This window comes from Copadichromis virginalis, linkage group LG6, assembly GCF_057382275.1.
Source record: "Copadichromis virginalis isolate Kocher_CV1m ecotype Utaka linkage group LG6, C_Virginalis_male_GT1.1, whole genome shotgun sequence".
NCBI lineage: Eukaryota > Metazoa > Chordata > Actinopteri > Cichliformes > Cichlidae > Copadichromis > Copadichromis virginalis.
The window spans coordinates 21,000,717-21,016,784 of record NC_140623.1 but is presented as its reverse complement, the minus strand read 5'-3'; the positions used below and the strand labels follow the sequence as shown (position 1 = coordinate 21,016,784).

General features: G+C 44.4%; 1 protein-coding gene across 2 annotated transcripts in view; it reads right to left on the bottom strand.

Annotated features, from left to right (window-relative positions):
- fbxo41 (F-box protein 41) overlaps positions 1 to 16,068 on the bottom strand; it is a 73,486-nt gene that overhangs the window by 5,629 nt on the left and 51,789 nt on the right. For both annotated transcript variants that reach the window (XR_014920865.1, XM_085459169.1), the window contains exons 6-13: positions 6,268 to 6,644; positions 3,277 to 3,515; positions 3,049 to 3,164; positions 1,985 to 2,137; positions 1,720 to 1,815; positions 1,508 to 1,626; positions 1,097 to 1,255; positions 813 to 928 (exon numbers count right to left, since the gene is read on the bottom strand). Coding sequence is in view for 1 of the 2 variants with exons in the window: in XM_085459169.1 (XP_085315295.1) it covers positions 813 to 928; positions 1,097 to 1,255; positions 1,508 to 1,626; positions 1,720 to 1,815; positions 1,985 to 2,137; positions 3,049 to 3,164; positions 3,277 to 3,515; positions 6,268 to 6,644 (1,375 nt within the window). In the remaining variant the exon portion in view is untranslated. The remainder of the gene's footprint in view (positions 1 to 812; positions 929 to 1,096; positions 1,256 to 1,507; positions 1,627 to 1,719; positions 1,816 to 1,984; positions 2,138 to 3,048; positions 3,165 to 3,276; positions 3,516 to 6,267; positions 6,645 to 16,068) is intronic.

Genomic DNA, 16,068 nt, shown 5'->3' with positions numbered 1-16,068 from the left:
AAGGAAATAACACAGAATAAAGTTTCCATCAGTAGCAGGCTCGACCTCCTTTGGCCTTCAAAACTGCCTTAATTCTTCAAGGTGCTGGTGTGATGATATGCCCATATTGACATGACACCATCACACAGCTGCTGCAGACTTGTCAGCTGCACGTCCATGATGTGAATCCCCTTTGCCACTGCATCCTAAAGTTCCTCTACTGGATTGAGATCTGCTGACTGTGGAGGTCATTTGACTACAGTGAACTCAATGTTACGTTCAAGAAACCAGTTTGAGATGGCACCCTGTGTGGTGTTCTGCTGTTGTAGTTGCGCTTCTGCATACCTCATGGTTGCCTTCCTATCAGCTCAAAGTAGTCCGGTCATTCTCCTCTAACCTCTGACATCAACAAGGTATCTTCACTGTAGGAGCTGCTGCTCACTGGATATTTCCTATTTTCCAGACCATCTCTGTAAACTGCAGAGATGGTTGTGTGGGGATGTTTGAGTAAAAAAAGCAGTTTCTGAAATACTCAGACCAGCTCGCCTGGCTCAAACAGCGATCAGCATCTAAAGTCACTAAAATCACCTCTGTGTGAACTTCCACAGGTCACCTCAATCATGCACTGCATTTTCTAAAAATGGGAAATTTAATTTTAACTGAGAGGTTAGCAGGCAGGTTTGGGTTTCTGTTGGTTTCCTCCTCTTGAGTAATGAATGCCTGTAACTTGATTTTGTCTGAACAGTACTGGATGTCTCATCAGTTGAAAAACTGGTGTATCAAACTATGTATGTGAAGTGTGGGTGGACTGTGAGACACAAAGGTGCTGTTACCTGGAGCTTGTTAACCATCTCATCAAACAGTTTTCTAGCTTCTGGGCTGTTCGGGTCCTCAAAGTAATCTTCTATACCGATCTGAACCACAATGGATTTGAGGTTGCGGCAAACACCTACATAAATGGAAGGAGCGTTAACACACATAAGTAACAACACCGGCAGTAATGTAACAGCAAAAACATGGCTCTGCTTAGAGTTCTGCTTTAATATTATTGACTACACAGCCACACTAGTTAACTGCAAAGCTACTTAGCCTGATCTATTTTTTTTTTCAAACTCACTGTTGAAGTGGAGCAGGGCTTTCGGGGTGACTGGTGTGGAGGTGAGCACCAGCATCTCGAGGCCCTTCAAGCCCTCTCTGCAAACCTCTGCTGCCACCTCCTGGTTGATTTCACTCACATGGTCCAACTCTAACACCTGCAGGCGCATGCAGTTCCTCGCTGCAGAGAGGGAGGATTTCAAAATAAAACACAGCAGAGGTTACTGCAGGACACAAAGACTCACTTATATTTATAGGAACTGTAGCAGAAATGCAGGTCTTTTAAACTAAATAATGTCAGGACAACAAAGAATGGACAAGACTCATTTGGATAAAAACATCAAATACAAGAAAATACACAAAGTAATTAGATCAGTTAAGCTCAAACTCTAATTTGTAATCGCTAAGGAGTGGAATTATTATTCTAGTTTACCCAATGAGGCCAGTCCCTGAATCCCACACCCAGCACCGCCCACACCAAGAGCACGGAGGTGCGGCCAGCATCTTCCAATGGTCTGCAGACATCGGTTACTGAAGCGAGCGGGTTGTTGGCTGAAGGGAAAAGACTGGGTTTGAAATGTTCATTCATTTGTTTGCAATCCCATATTTTAACAGAGTTTCTGGGTATGAGATGGAGTGTGTTACCATGGATGTAATGGCGCCACCTGTAGGGATATAATGTCTCTACATCCAGCTCCAAGGGCCCAGATAACCTCCTGACCAACTGGATCTGTGGCACTCCTGAAACAGAATAAATATGCACAAATAACCAAATTGCACGCAATATTATACAGATTAGAGCATGACTTCGGGATAAAAAGCAGGATAGTTTCTATCTGTTTTTATAGAGCGGTCTGAGTGTACGTTATTTCACAAAAGACAGGACCTGGATGTCAGTGTGAGAGTCTACCTGTATGTTACAGCCTGAAGGGCTCGGCAGTAGCAGCTGGCCAGCCAAAGGGAGCGATCAGTCAGCAGGTTGGGGCAGTGTGAAATCTTCAGTATCAGCAGGTTACTTCCTGTGGCCTTTAACAACGCCTCTAGACCCTCCTCCAGACAGCCACTTAGACAGAGATTTAAGGGAAGGTCAACAGAAAAAGACAGAAAGTGATGTTTTTTCCTTTTGACACTCCAAAAGTACCATTTATAGAAAATAACAAAAAAGGGTCCACTAACATTTGCAGCATATCCAAGTTGTATCAGCGTAACCTGGGAGCACCTACTTAACTCTAATTCGTTTCCTTCACTCCACGTTCCACTCGTCCACTCATATCAAATATCTGCTTTTCTACTTCCAGGAAATCATAACTGATCTTTTACATGCCGAGCATAATCAGGCAGCACGGAAATGTCAGTATTCATCAATTATCCTTCTCCTGGTGGCTTCCGCTTATCAATCACTCTTTGAGGAGTCATTTGGTATGTCACTTAGTTTGACAGTTTGCACAGCAATGCTTAATAAAGCCAAAACAACACACACTGCAGTACCAGGTGTGAATGAGCCACTAGGCAGGGATTTGAAAAGAGGAACTGAGCTTATCGGTCGAGCAGCGAGCTCCAGGGCTTTTTATCACATGGCCTGCTTGAGGTTGTCACCATGAGCTCTCATGTTAAACTGTCCAACAGTGAAAAATAAGCATACTAAAAGTCAGATTTTTGGTTTTTGTAGCTGAAGTCTTTTTTTAACAACTCATCCATTTTTGAGTTAAGATTTAAAGCTTTGAATTATTTTACCACGGACAGTTCAAGTCATTCAACTGCACCTCTCCACTGCGTCTCTGAGAGCTTTTCATACAGTCCATAGCTTGCTGACATTAGCTGATAGCTTAGCATTCCACCCTCTTGTCTGAAGGTGAAACTAAGTTAGCAACAACATCAAAACGCGAATCCACAAAGCAGTGGAAGACACTGTGGTGGGAGTGACCATATTTTACATGCAGTCTTTGGCAGCTATATGTTGGATGTGTGCCTCACCGTGTGCTTTTCAGGTAATCCTCCTTGGTTTCCTTCTTGCCCCGCTGTCTTGGTTTAAGGTTTTGCAGGATCAGAGAGTGCGTCTGAGTGCACCACTGAGACATTGTGCTAAGAAACTGAGAAAAAAAAATACATGTACATAAGAAAATACACCTTAAATAATAACAGTAAGCACATGGTTATCTTGACTGTTACATATATCACAATATCTTCATGTTCACTAAGCACCTTGGAAGAGATGCGAGCGTTCTCTAGCAGCACTCTGGTCCACACGGCTGGGTGGCGGGCCACAAACTTCCAATTGCGGCAGACCTCGGCAGCTCTCAGCAGGGTCTTAGTATCCAGGTAGGTGAAGATACAAAAGAGGGCAGCACGTATCTTCAGGATCTCTGGACTGATCACCTCATTGGATTTGGAAGGACTCTTTTCATGTCTGCATGGCTTGCTGTAGACGCCTTCAGACCGACCTGTGGGAATAGAAGAGTCTTTAATCCAGTTCCTAATCTAACTAGATTAACAAAATTATTGTGCAAATACAGTACTGTGCAAAAATCTTGAGCCAACACTCATTTCTTTATATTTTGCTTTGAAGGAGCCAGACTTTGTCTTTTTTTTTTTTTTAAAGAAAGTAGTCTTAAACAATAGTTCAATAGCTTTCTAAACATCTGCTCGTTCACTCACTCTTTCAGAGGAATGTTTGGGGGGGGGGTTTGTGTGTTAAACCACTTAGCACTGACCTATGAATCAGTCAAGCATACGAAAGCACGCTAGTCAAGGGAGGAACCGTGCTGTGTTTGCAACTTAGTAAAGCACCCATTTCTTTAGTTGAATCTAAGAAAAATACCAAAGTTAACACTTTGACAAGCATCAAATATTATTTTTGCAACAACAAGGTGACTCCCAAAGATCTTTTAGCCAAAAATTTGGAACATATTGGAATATGGTGTACTTTCAAAACATAATGAGGAAGCTGGACATGTGGAGGAAATAACTATTTAGCATAGATTAACAATTAACAGTATCTGAAAGTCAAATCCTTAAGATATAGGGAAGAAATCCAGCTGACAGTTCACTGAAGCATTGTCAGAAATCTTGTTTCAGGCTATATTTACACTGTGGGGTTTTGTCAGAACCGAGGGAATTATGAACACAGACAAGGAACCATTTTGATTTTTGACAATACTTTACCTTCAAAGAAGCGCTTTGAATGTCTTTTAAGAAGCCTGAAGAACTATTCCTAATTTTTTTAAACACTATTTCAACACAGCCTGAACCTTCTTAGGTTGAAAAATAAAGGCGGCCAGGTTAAACTCTGACTTTCAAGGTCAGTAAAGTTACACACACTGTGTTTTTGCCCTGCATGCTTATTTCCATGTATGTTTGCACATTTCAATAAATCACTGCAACTGTTTCCCATTTTTCTAGCAAAATGTAAAAGAAATGATGGGTGAGTTGAGACTCTTACAAAATACTTTAAATCCTCTTTAAAAAAGAAAAAAAACATTCTGTCACACGGTGGCGCCAACTTTCTGAAGGACACTAATTAACATTGCTCTTTTTTCACCTTCTCATCTTTTCATTCTGTGGATTTTTATCTATCGGCTGACATCATGTGTCCATTCCTCTTAGCAAGATTGCTCCGAGATGACTCATTTCGTCTTTGGCCTTGGAAGGTGTCCGCTCGAAACCAACAGGGCTACGAACCATTGCTTACACTCTCACTGTTCTTCGTTCACTCTCTCTTTGTCTCTCTCTCTCACACACACACACACGCACGCACACACACACACACACACACGCACACACACACCACCTACGCTCAAGATTGCCAAGTGAACTAAAAAAAAGAAGCCAAACTGTGTGTTGCATGCTGGGAAAACAACTCTGTCTTTGCTTGTAGATACATAAACCTCCATCACAACCTGGCAGAGACTCTCCCGATAAGAGGGACTACGTCAGAGCAGAGGGATGCCAGTAACATGATGAGAGGAATCTTTTGTGTTAATGGGGCCGTTATAGCAGTTTACACGAATTCGTCAGAGATTTGGCCCAGTTTTGCTTCTTCGCAGACCGCCCCAGTCCAACTGGTATTTAAAATCCCAACAGCAGGTGGAAAAGATGGAGGGGCCACAGCAGTGAGTTCAAAGATCTTGGCATTACAAGAAGTTAAGAGAGAAATGCACAATCTGTGGTGGATTTAAGTTGTGCAGGAAAGACCAGCTGCCTAGCTTTGCTGAGCACAAAACCTAGTATGAGGAGAGGAACTGAGACAATATGACAGACAAATATCGCAACGCACAAAGGCACACAGAGGAAGAACAGCAGAGTCACCTGCAGCAATGTTTGACTTGATTTTCTCAGCATCTACAACAGAAACGGTGGCAAAACATCTCATTAAAAAGGACTCGAGATTTTAAATTGTGTTGGATAACATTAGCCTGTGAGCCTGCTAGAAATATTTATAGACCCTAAACTTTGTGCGTTTTTCTTGTCCCTCGTTGCTTCATTTATTTTGTTTATCGGAAGCAAACGTAAAGAAGCTGCATTTAGCTCCAACACTGCAGATGGAGCCATCTTCCTGATGACCCCTGATGCACCGCAACTGAACTGAAGCTGTGTACCTGCACCGCAAACACAATAAGCATATGTGTGGTCCAATATTAGAATTTTTAATCATTTGTACCTATTTTCATGTTATTTATTGATTTAAATACAATTTCTTTAACTTTGTTTTCTCAGATGGTATAGATTTTTTCCTTGTCTTGCATGAATATCACACGAGACCTGCAGCAGATAAAAGGCCTCAGTGATAAACCCCAATCAGTTTGTAGAACGAGCTTCGGCCACTGATGCAGCTCCTGCAATATTACATTACAGCAAGCTGACCCAGATCTACATCTGTCATTTCTATTATGGGACTCATTTCAAGGCCTCGACTCTGAATCCTGGCTCCCAGATATTAAATTGTAGGGAGTGTCGGATTTACAGGATGGAGATTTCTACTAATTTTCCTGCACTTGACAAACAAGCACCAACACCTGGGACCTGAAAATCAAGCCAACAAAGTACTAAAAAATGCAGGTCCTACAGTGAGTTAATCCCCTTAGACTTTTAATGTAAAATATCTATCCGATCGAAATCGATGGGTGACCTGTCACCGTGGCTACGCCCATCTGTTACCCATCTGTTTACATTAACAACTTTCCAAAGAGCCCTTACCGGCGTTGGGGCGGTATGCTGCTCTGCTGTGAGAATAGGGCGCAGCAGACTGCTGGACTTCCGCCACAGCCCTCCTCTCTTGCTCCCACATCTCCACTTCAGACTCGGTGGTTCGGGAACCCACATCAGATACGTCTCCCTCCTCGCCTTCAGTGCTGTTCCTGTAAGGTCGCCGCTGCCAGTTCTGGATAGCCTGTTTACGAAGACCCCAGTTTCTCGAGCCGCATCCGGGTGAGCGTTCGTAACCCCCCTCATTCAACCGGCACTGCATGTGATAGTACTGAGCTTCAGGACAGTCCTCCATGGGATGCATCTCAACGCTATCACTGTCGTAACCTCCAGAGCCTTGCGAGACAGACTTGATCCTCCCTGATGCTCTGCAGAAAAAAAATACAAGGGAGGGTAATCTACATGAGTTTGTTTTTATTGAATTGTCTAACATATAGATGACCCATCTTACATCTAAAAACAAGACTTACTGTGGTAATAATTTTGAACAAAAATTATACATTAGAAAATAGCTTTGCTGGCTTTCATGCAGAGACCCAATTATCAAACCAATCTGTTAAAAATGAAGCTAGAGACCAATTGGTCCAAAAGTAACTAACAGTGTCTACAAAAAAAGCTTACACTTGAAATGCAACATAAATATGACAAGTTGTGGGAGTCTTTTGGTTGTTTTTTACGGGAGCTATTTGAAGGAGTAAGTTAGTTCAGTCTTAGTTTTTTTGCACATTTGTCACACATGTTTCAGATCATCAGACAAAAACTAAAGAAGTACAGTCCTCACTTGTCTCACTTAAGGTCAGAGTTCACGATTTAACAATAAGAAAGAGGCTGGGCAAAAATGGCATCCGTGCACTACTGACCAAAATGCCCGGCCATCAGGTCACACCGTGAAGCTCAAGAAACACTTGGGTTATGAAGCAGGACAATGATCCAAAACATACCAGCAGGTTCTGGAGCAGCCTCGCCGAAGTTTGGACTTAAATCTGATTGAGATGCTTTGGTATGACCTGAAACAGGCCGCTCATGTGCAAAAATGCTCCACTGTGGCTGAATTACAACAATTCTGCAAACAAGAGTGGGCCAAAATTCCTCCACAGCCGTGTGAAAGACTCATTGCCAGTTATCACAATCCCTTGATTGTAGTTCTTGCTGCCAAAGATGGCACAGCCAGTTATTTAGAAAGCAATGACCTTTTCAGACAGGTAGGCTTGGATAACATTTATTTCCCTAAATAAATGAAATCACAATCTAAAAACTGGATTTTGCATTCATTCAGGTTATCTTTGTATAATATTAAACTTTGCATGTAAGTGTAACAAATTTGCAAAACAACTAAGATACCATGACAGCATAAATGGTAGGGGTGGTGGAAAAAATCGATACTGTGTAGTATCGTGATATTTTGTTTGCTAATAATGTATCGATACAGGGACAGCAGAAATTGATATTTTGTTACAAAAAAGGTTTTTGTGGACTGGAACTCTGACTTCAGAGCATCCTTTTTCTGAGCAAGAATCCTGACATTCCTTCACTGTCCAAATGTGTTTAACTTTTTTTTGGCAGCAATAAACATGACAGTTTACTTGTTTTAATTTAAGACATGTTTTATTTTAATTAAGGTTAAAACTTTTTATTTAATGTAAAATTATATTTTGTTTTACTTTACTTTCCAATTCTTCAGTTGCTGAATGGGCTGCATAGTTTTCATAAATTTCAAAGTTCAGAATAGCTATAATTGTACCAGATGGTTGCATTCAGTTAAGTTGGACTACACTGTAATACAAACCGTTCAGTTTGTCAACAATAAAACTGACTGAAATGAGAGAAAGACTGAGTGCGAGACTTTGATATTAGAGAAAATGAATATTGATAAAGTTTACCTTGATGTACAGAATCTGAATATTGCAAAATATTTTAAAAAAAATCGCAATAATATCGTATCGTGCGTTAAGTATTGTGGTAATATCGTATCGTGGGATGTATGGTGATTCCCACCTCTAAATAGTAAATAGCTGTTGAAACTGCGACCCCATTCAGGCCTTCCCCGTGCGGATGCTGGATTTAAGTCGACCAATTTAATGGCACATTCAAACATACAATTGCTACACACAAAAGTCTCAAATACACAAAAGACTTCACTGTTGTAGCTACTTTAAATTCATTAGCTACATGTTCATGTTCTTCTGATCAGTAAAGGCCTCAGGGCATTGCTAACAAAGACTAATATCCTCAGAGGTCCATTGAAGACAACATGAGTGCTGCTATAGAGTACGACAGAACAGGTAAGCTAGTGTCACCAACGAGGAAGAGCCGCACATCAGGTTACTTATTGTCAAATCAGGGTGACTTTTGTGAATACGAGCTAATACAGTCCTTAAAATAACCACCCAGCTACCTCAAGCAATAAGCAGTTACAGTTATTAGCCTTTCAAAAGTAGGACATTTTTCTTTTTCTCTCTTTCTTCCATCTCAGTGCTTCTTTTTCTCAGCATAACAAGGAGAGCAAAAACGTCTCCATGCATCATTATAAGAATAAAAGTGTAAGAGAATCACAGGTAATACAGCAGATGACACTAACCAGAAATTCCAAGTCAGGATGCACCAAAGTAGAAATCCATAAAATGCCACAAACATCAACTTATATTCTCTAAAATTAAAATGATGATCTCACTTTATCGTTTAAACAACAAAACTGGGACAAACCTGGACTAAACTGCAGTCTAACAAGCTGTTTGTAAAGCTGCAACATCATCAACATGACAGACTGCACCAATATTAAAATCAATAAATACCTATAATGTGAAATGAATATATCTATCTATATATATAAAAAAATAAAAAAATAAAAAAAAAACCCAGCACGCCCCTGCGGGCGGTTTATCCTTCAAGCTCGGGTCCTCTACCAGAGGCCTGGGAGCTTGAGGGTCCTGCGCAGTATCTTAGCTGTTCCCAGGACTGCGCTCTTCTGGACAGAGATCTCCGATGTTGTTCCCGGGATCTGCTGGAGCCACTCGCCTAGCTTGGGAGTCACCGCACCTAGTGCTCCGATTACCACGGGGACCACCATTACCTTCACCCTCCACATCCTCTCGAGCTCTTCTCTGAGCCCTTGGTATTTCTCCAGCTTCTCGTGTTCCTTCTTCCTGATATTGCTGTCATTCGGAACCGCTACATCGATCACTACGGCCGTCTTCTTCTGTTTGTCTACCACCACTATGTCCGGTTGGTTAGCCACCACCATTTTGTCCGTCTGTATCTGGAAGTCCCACAGGATCTTAGCTCGGTCATTCTCCACCACCCTTGGGGGCATCTCCCATTTTGACCTCGGGACTTCCAGGTTATACTCGGCACAGATGTTCCTGTACACTATGCCGGCCACTTGGTTATGGCGTTCCATGTATGCCTTGCCTGCTAGCATCTTGCATCCTGCTGTTAGGTGCTGGATTGTCTCTGGGGCATCTTTACACAGCCTGCACCTGGGGTCTTGCCTTGCCATCCTTCCATGATGGTTCCTCGTCTCCCACCTCTTTCTTGGGTTTCTGCTGCCTGAGGTATTCACTGAGCACTCGGTCAGTTGGGGCCATCTTCCCAATGTATTCTTGGATGTTCCTTGTCTCATCCTGGACTGTGGTGCTGACACTCACCAGTCCCCGGCCCCCTTCCTTCCGCTTAGCGTACAGCCTCAGGGTGCTGGACTTGGGGTGAAACCCTCCATGCATGGTAAGGAGCTTTCTTGTCTTTATGTCAGTGGCTTCTATCTCCTCCTTTGGCCAGCCTATTACCCCAGCAGGGTACCTGATCACGGGCAGGGCGTACGTGTTGATGGCTCGGATCTTGTTCTTACCATTCAGCTGACTCCTCAGGACTTGCCTGACCCTCTGCAGGTACTTGGTGGTTGCAGCCTTTCTAGCGGCCTCTTCATGGTTCCCATTTGCCTGCGGGATCCCCAGGTACTTGTAACTGTCCTCTATGTCTGCAATGTTGCCTTCTGGTAGTTCAATCCCCTCAGTTCTGACTACCTTCCCTCTCTTTGATACCATCAGACTACACTTCTCCAGTCCGAACGACATTCCAATGTCATTGCTGTATAGCCTGGTAGTGTGGATCAGTGAATCGATGTCTCGTTCACTCTTGGCATACAGCTTGATGTCATCCATGTACAGGAGGTGGCTGACAACTGCTCCGTTCCGTAGTCGGTATCCGTAGCCAGTCTTGTTAATGATCTCACTGAGGGGGTTCAGGCCTATGCAGAACAGCAGTGGGGACAGAGCATCTCCTTGGTAGATCCCGCACTTGATGGTGACTTGTGCTATGGGCTTGGAGTTGGCCTCTAGTGTTGTACGCCACATCCCCATTGAGTTCCTGATGAAGGCTCTTAGGGTCCCATTGATCTTGTACAATTCTAGGCATTCCAGTATCCAGCTGTGGGGCATTGAGTCATAGGCCTTCTTGTAATCAATCCAGGCAGTGCACAGGTTGGTCAGTCTGGTCTTGCAGTCTCGGCTGATTGTTCTGTCTACCAGTAGCTGGTGTTTTGCGCCTCTGGTATTCTTGCCAATTCCTTTCTGTGTCCCGCTCATGTATTGACCCATGTGCCTGTTCATCTTAGCCGATATGATGCCTGACAGGAGCTTCCATGTAGTACTGAGGCAGGTTATTGGTCGGTAGTTGGAGGGGACCGGTCCCTTCTTGGGGTCCTTGGGGATCAGGACCGTCCGGCCTTCAGTTAGCCATTCCGGGTGTCTCTCGTTAACTAGCAGCTGGTTCATTTGTGCTGCCAGACGCTCGTGGAGTGCAGTCAGCTTCTTCAGCCAGTAGGCGTGAACCATGTCGGGCCCTGGTGCTGTCCAACTCTTCATACTGGAGACCCTTTCTTGGATATCTGCCACTGTGATGGTTACTGGACCCTGTTCAGGGAGGTCGCTGTGGTCTGCCCTCAGATCCTCTAGCCACTGAGCATTGCCGTTATGGGTTGCATCCTATTCATGTAGCCCCTTCCGCCGGGGTTACTTGCGTAGTAGCATTCCAACAACGCCCTGTTTTCGTCTCTTGCCCACCGATGCCTTCTTGTTCCAGTAGCCCACTTTTCGTCAGGGTGCCCTGGTTCCTCAACACCTGACGCGGACCTTGTTGATCCGGGCGACGTCCGAGCCGGCATGCCTTCATACATATATATATATATATATATATACACATATATATATACACATATATACATATACACATATATACACATATATACATATACACATATATATATACACACACACACACATATACACACACACACATACATATACACACACATACACACACACACACACACACACACACATACATAAAAAAAAACACCCAGCACGCCCCTGCGGGCGGTTTATCCTTCAGGCTCGGGTCCTCTACCAGAGGCCTGGGAGCTTGAGGGTCCTGCGCAGTATCTTAGCTGTTCCCAGGACTGCGCTCTTCTGGACAGAGATCTCCGATGTTGTTCCCGGGATCTGCTGGAGCCACTCGCCTATCTTGGGAGTCACCGCACCTAGTGCTCCGATTACCACGGGGACCACCCTTACCTTCACCTTCCACATCCTCTCGAGCTCTTCTCTGAGCCCTTGGTATTTCTCCAGCTTCTCGTGTTCCTTCTTCCTGATATTGCTGTCATTCGGAACCGCTACATCGATCACTACGGCCGTCTTCTTCTGTTTGTCTACCACCACTATGTCCGGTTGGTTAGCCACCACCATTTTGTCCGTCTGTATCTGGAAGTCCCACAGGATCTTAGCTCGGTCATTCTCCACCACCCTTGGGGGCATCTCCCATTTTGACCTCGGGACTTCCAGGTTATACTCGGCACAGATGTTCCTGTACACTATGCCGGCCACTTGGTTATGGCGTTCCATGTATGCCTTGCCTGCTAGCATCTTGCACCCTGCTTGTCTCTGGGGCATCTTTACACAGCCTGCACCTGGGGTCTTGCCTGGTGTGATAGACCCCAGCCTCTATGGATCTTGTACTCAGAGCTTGTTCTTGTGCTGCCATGATTAGTGCCTCTGTGCTGTCTTTCAGTCCAGCTTTGTCCAGCCACTGGTAGGATTTCTGGATATCAGCCACCTCCTCTATCTGCCGGTGGTACATACCGTGCAGGGGCCTGTCCTTCCATGATGGTTCCTCGTCTCCCTCCTCTTTCTTGGGTTTCTGCTGCCTGAGGTATTCACTGAGCACTCGGTCAGTTGGGGCCATCTTCCCAATGTATTCTTGGATGTTCCTTGTCTCATCCTGGACTGTGGTGCTGACACTCACCAGTCCCCGGCCCCCTTCCTTCCGCTTAGCGTACAGCCTCAGGGTGCTGGACTTGGGGTGAAACCCTCCATGCATGGTCAGGAGCTTTCTTGTCTTTATGTCAGTGGCTTCTATCTCCTCCTTTGGCCAGCCTATTACCCCAGCAGGGTACCTGATCACGGGCAGGGCGTATGTGTTGATGGCCCGGATCTTGTTCTTACCATTCAGCTGACTCCTCAGGACTTGCCTGACCCTCTGCAGGTACTTGGTGGTTGCAGCCTTTCTAGCGGCCTCTTCATGGTTCCCATTTGCCTGCGGGATCCCCAGGTACTTGTAACTGTCCTCTATGTCTGCAATGTTGCCTTCTGGTAGTTCAATCCCCTCAGTTCTGACTACCTTCCCTCTCTTTGTTACCATCCGACTACATTTCTCCAGTCCGAACGACATTCCAATGTCATTGCTGTATAGCCTGGTAGTGTGGATCAGTGAATCGATGTCTCGTTCACTCTTGGCATACAGCTTGATGTCATCCATGTACAGGAGGTGGCTGACAACTGCTCCGTTCCGTAGTCGGTATCCGTAGCCAGTCTTGTTAATGATCTCACTGAGGGGGTTCAGGCCTATGCAGAACAGCAGTGGGGACAGAGCATCTCCTTGGTAGATCCCGCACTTGATGGTAACTTGTGCTATGGGCTTGGAGTTGGCCTCTAGTGTTGTACGCCACATCCCCATTGAGTTCCTGATGAAGGCTCTTAGGGTCCCATTGATCTTGTACAATTCTAGGCATTCCAGTATCCAGCTGTGGGGCATTGAGTCATAGGCCTTCTTGTAATCAATCCAGGCAGTGCACAGGTTGGTCAGTCTGGTCTTGCAGTCTCGGCTGATTGTTCTGTCTACCAGTAGCTGGTGTTTTGCACCTCTGGTATTCTTGCCAATTCCTTTCTGTGTCCCGCTCATGTATTGACCCATGTGCCTGTTCATCTTAGCCGATATGATGCCTGACAGGAGCTTCCATGTAGTACTGAGGCAGGTTATTGGTCGGTAGTTGGAGGGGACCGGTCCCTTCTTGGGGTCCTTGGGGATCAGGACCGTCCGGCCTTCAGTTAGCCATTCCGGGTGTCTCTCGTTAACTAGCAGCTGGTTCATTTGTGCTGCCAGACGCTCGTGGAGTGCAGTCAGCTTCTTCAGCCAGTAGGCGTGAACCATGTCGGGCCCTGGTGCTGTCCAACTCTTCATACTGGAGACCCTTTCTTGGATATCTGCCACTGTGATGGTTACTGGACCCTGTTCAGGGAGGTCGCTGTGGTCTGCCCTCAGATCCAGATCCACTCAGATCCAGATCCACTAGCCACTGAGCATTGCCGTTATGGGTTGCATCCTTCTCCCATATGCTCTTCCACATATATATATATATATATATATAAAATAAGAGACTATGAGTAAGAATTGGTAATTTCAGAGTCCACATAGCATCAAACAGTAAATAATAAACGGCTCAACAAGCAGCTCCCTTCTGTCTCATCTTACAAAAATAACTAACAAGTAAATCAATATGAAAAGACTTGCACCAAGAACGTGACACCGTTACATCTGTACAGTGTACAGTTATAACAGGTTTTCTTGGATGACACTATATACAAAAAAACAGCAGTAATAATAGATAAATAACAGAGTGAGAACTCTGCATACATGGTGGTAAAGAGCTACATAATACTGCACCAGCAGTCGTGACAGCTGCATCCACCGAACTGAGGATGAAAACTGCAGCAAGTCTAAACACAGTCAACCTCTTAGCTGCAACCCCTCCAGCTCGCTGACAGACAGTGGTCCCACTGGTAGAGATACTGGTACATGGTAACACAGTTAACACTATGAATGCTACCAGTAGTATCACAGACTCCAATGAGCTCTTTAATGCCACTGCAAGGAGAAGGAACTATCCAGACTAAAGTCTCTCAAGAAAGCCCGGAGAGACTTGAGTTGCTAACAGAAGTTGATAGAGAAGTGCAAGAAGATATCTATCAGTGAGTCCCAGAGAGACAGAAGCCAACAGTATGAATACTGTATCCTTCTCCAAATCGAGACAACAGGACACATGAATGAGTCAGCCAGAGCTGAGACTGAGCAAAAGTGAAAAGACAACAACATCCGTGCTAAGAGTCTGGTGGGCCTCGAAGTAGATGTCAGAAACACAGAGACAGACATTCGGCAGACTGACTGGTTAACACAGGGCAAAACACTCCTGATGGTCAAGGATTCGTACAAGGGTAAAACACTAGTGAATTTCTAGCTCCTGAGCAGAGTAGACAAATAAGCAAAGCATTACTAATTGGTTGACTGTTAAATACAAGTAAGCTTACAACTCAGTGCCCAAAGCACAGAGCTTGACACTAGATCTGGCTAACTGGTCACTGATAACCTTCCTCACCAAGTGACCTGGACAGTGCAGAGAAAGCTCTGTGACAAATACAGGTGTTAGACAAGTTTACTTCAAAACTGACCCATAATCTCCCAAAAGCAGCACCATTTATGGTTGCAAACAAGCAAACCTGATGGGGTGGGGGTGACCTTTACTAATAACACAGGCACTGTTTCTTACTTCTAAGCTGACAAAGAGTGTAAGCATGTTTTTGTTTTTATGCATCCTCAAGAAACCCAAAGTACGCCAATAAAATATCCAGCACACTATCACAAAACCAGCTGTCTGAAAAACTGATGCAAGTAAGGACGAATCCATGCTTTAAATGTTTGTACTACATTCAGACCCTACCATCCAAATAACACTCATCAGACCAACCAACATCTTTCCGATCTTCATGCTTCATCCTGTAACTTCGTCTTCATCACAATACATCAGGGTTTGAAGTGTTGTGTATTCAGAGATGCACCTAAACGTAGATGGGTTGTAGCAAAGCAGTCTGGCCATTCTCCTCTAACCTCTGGCATCATTAACTGAACTGAAGCGGCAAGAACTGATATTTACTGGATATTTTCTCTCAAACCATTAGCTGCAATCCCAAGAGATAGCTGTGTGGGAAAAACACGGCAGATCAGCAGTTTCTGAAATACTCAGACCAGCCCGTCTCACACGGTGTTAAAACGATGTCATGCCCAAAGCCACTTAATTCACCTTTTTTCTGGTTAGTTTGAACTTCAGGAGACTGTCTTCACCATATCTACATGCCTAATGCACTGAGTTGCTTCTGTATGATCGGTTGATTAGGTGTGTGTCATGGCTGCCATTTTCAGGTAACTTTCCATGTTTGAGTCCTGCGTTTGGGTCCTACATCCTGCCACACAGCCGAACTTTGACAGTATGTGATAATGTGTAGTTAAACAATGTACCTAATAAAGTGACCACCGTTTCTGTAATATTTCTGTTGAAACACAGACAGCTGTGATCAAGAACAAGCACATCAGCAGGTCCATTAGTCATTTCCCAAAATCCAGAATAACATTCAGCGACATCCTAAAGGCATTTCAGCGAAATTCAGGAAAATAAAATGTACCCGAGTCACA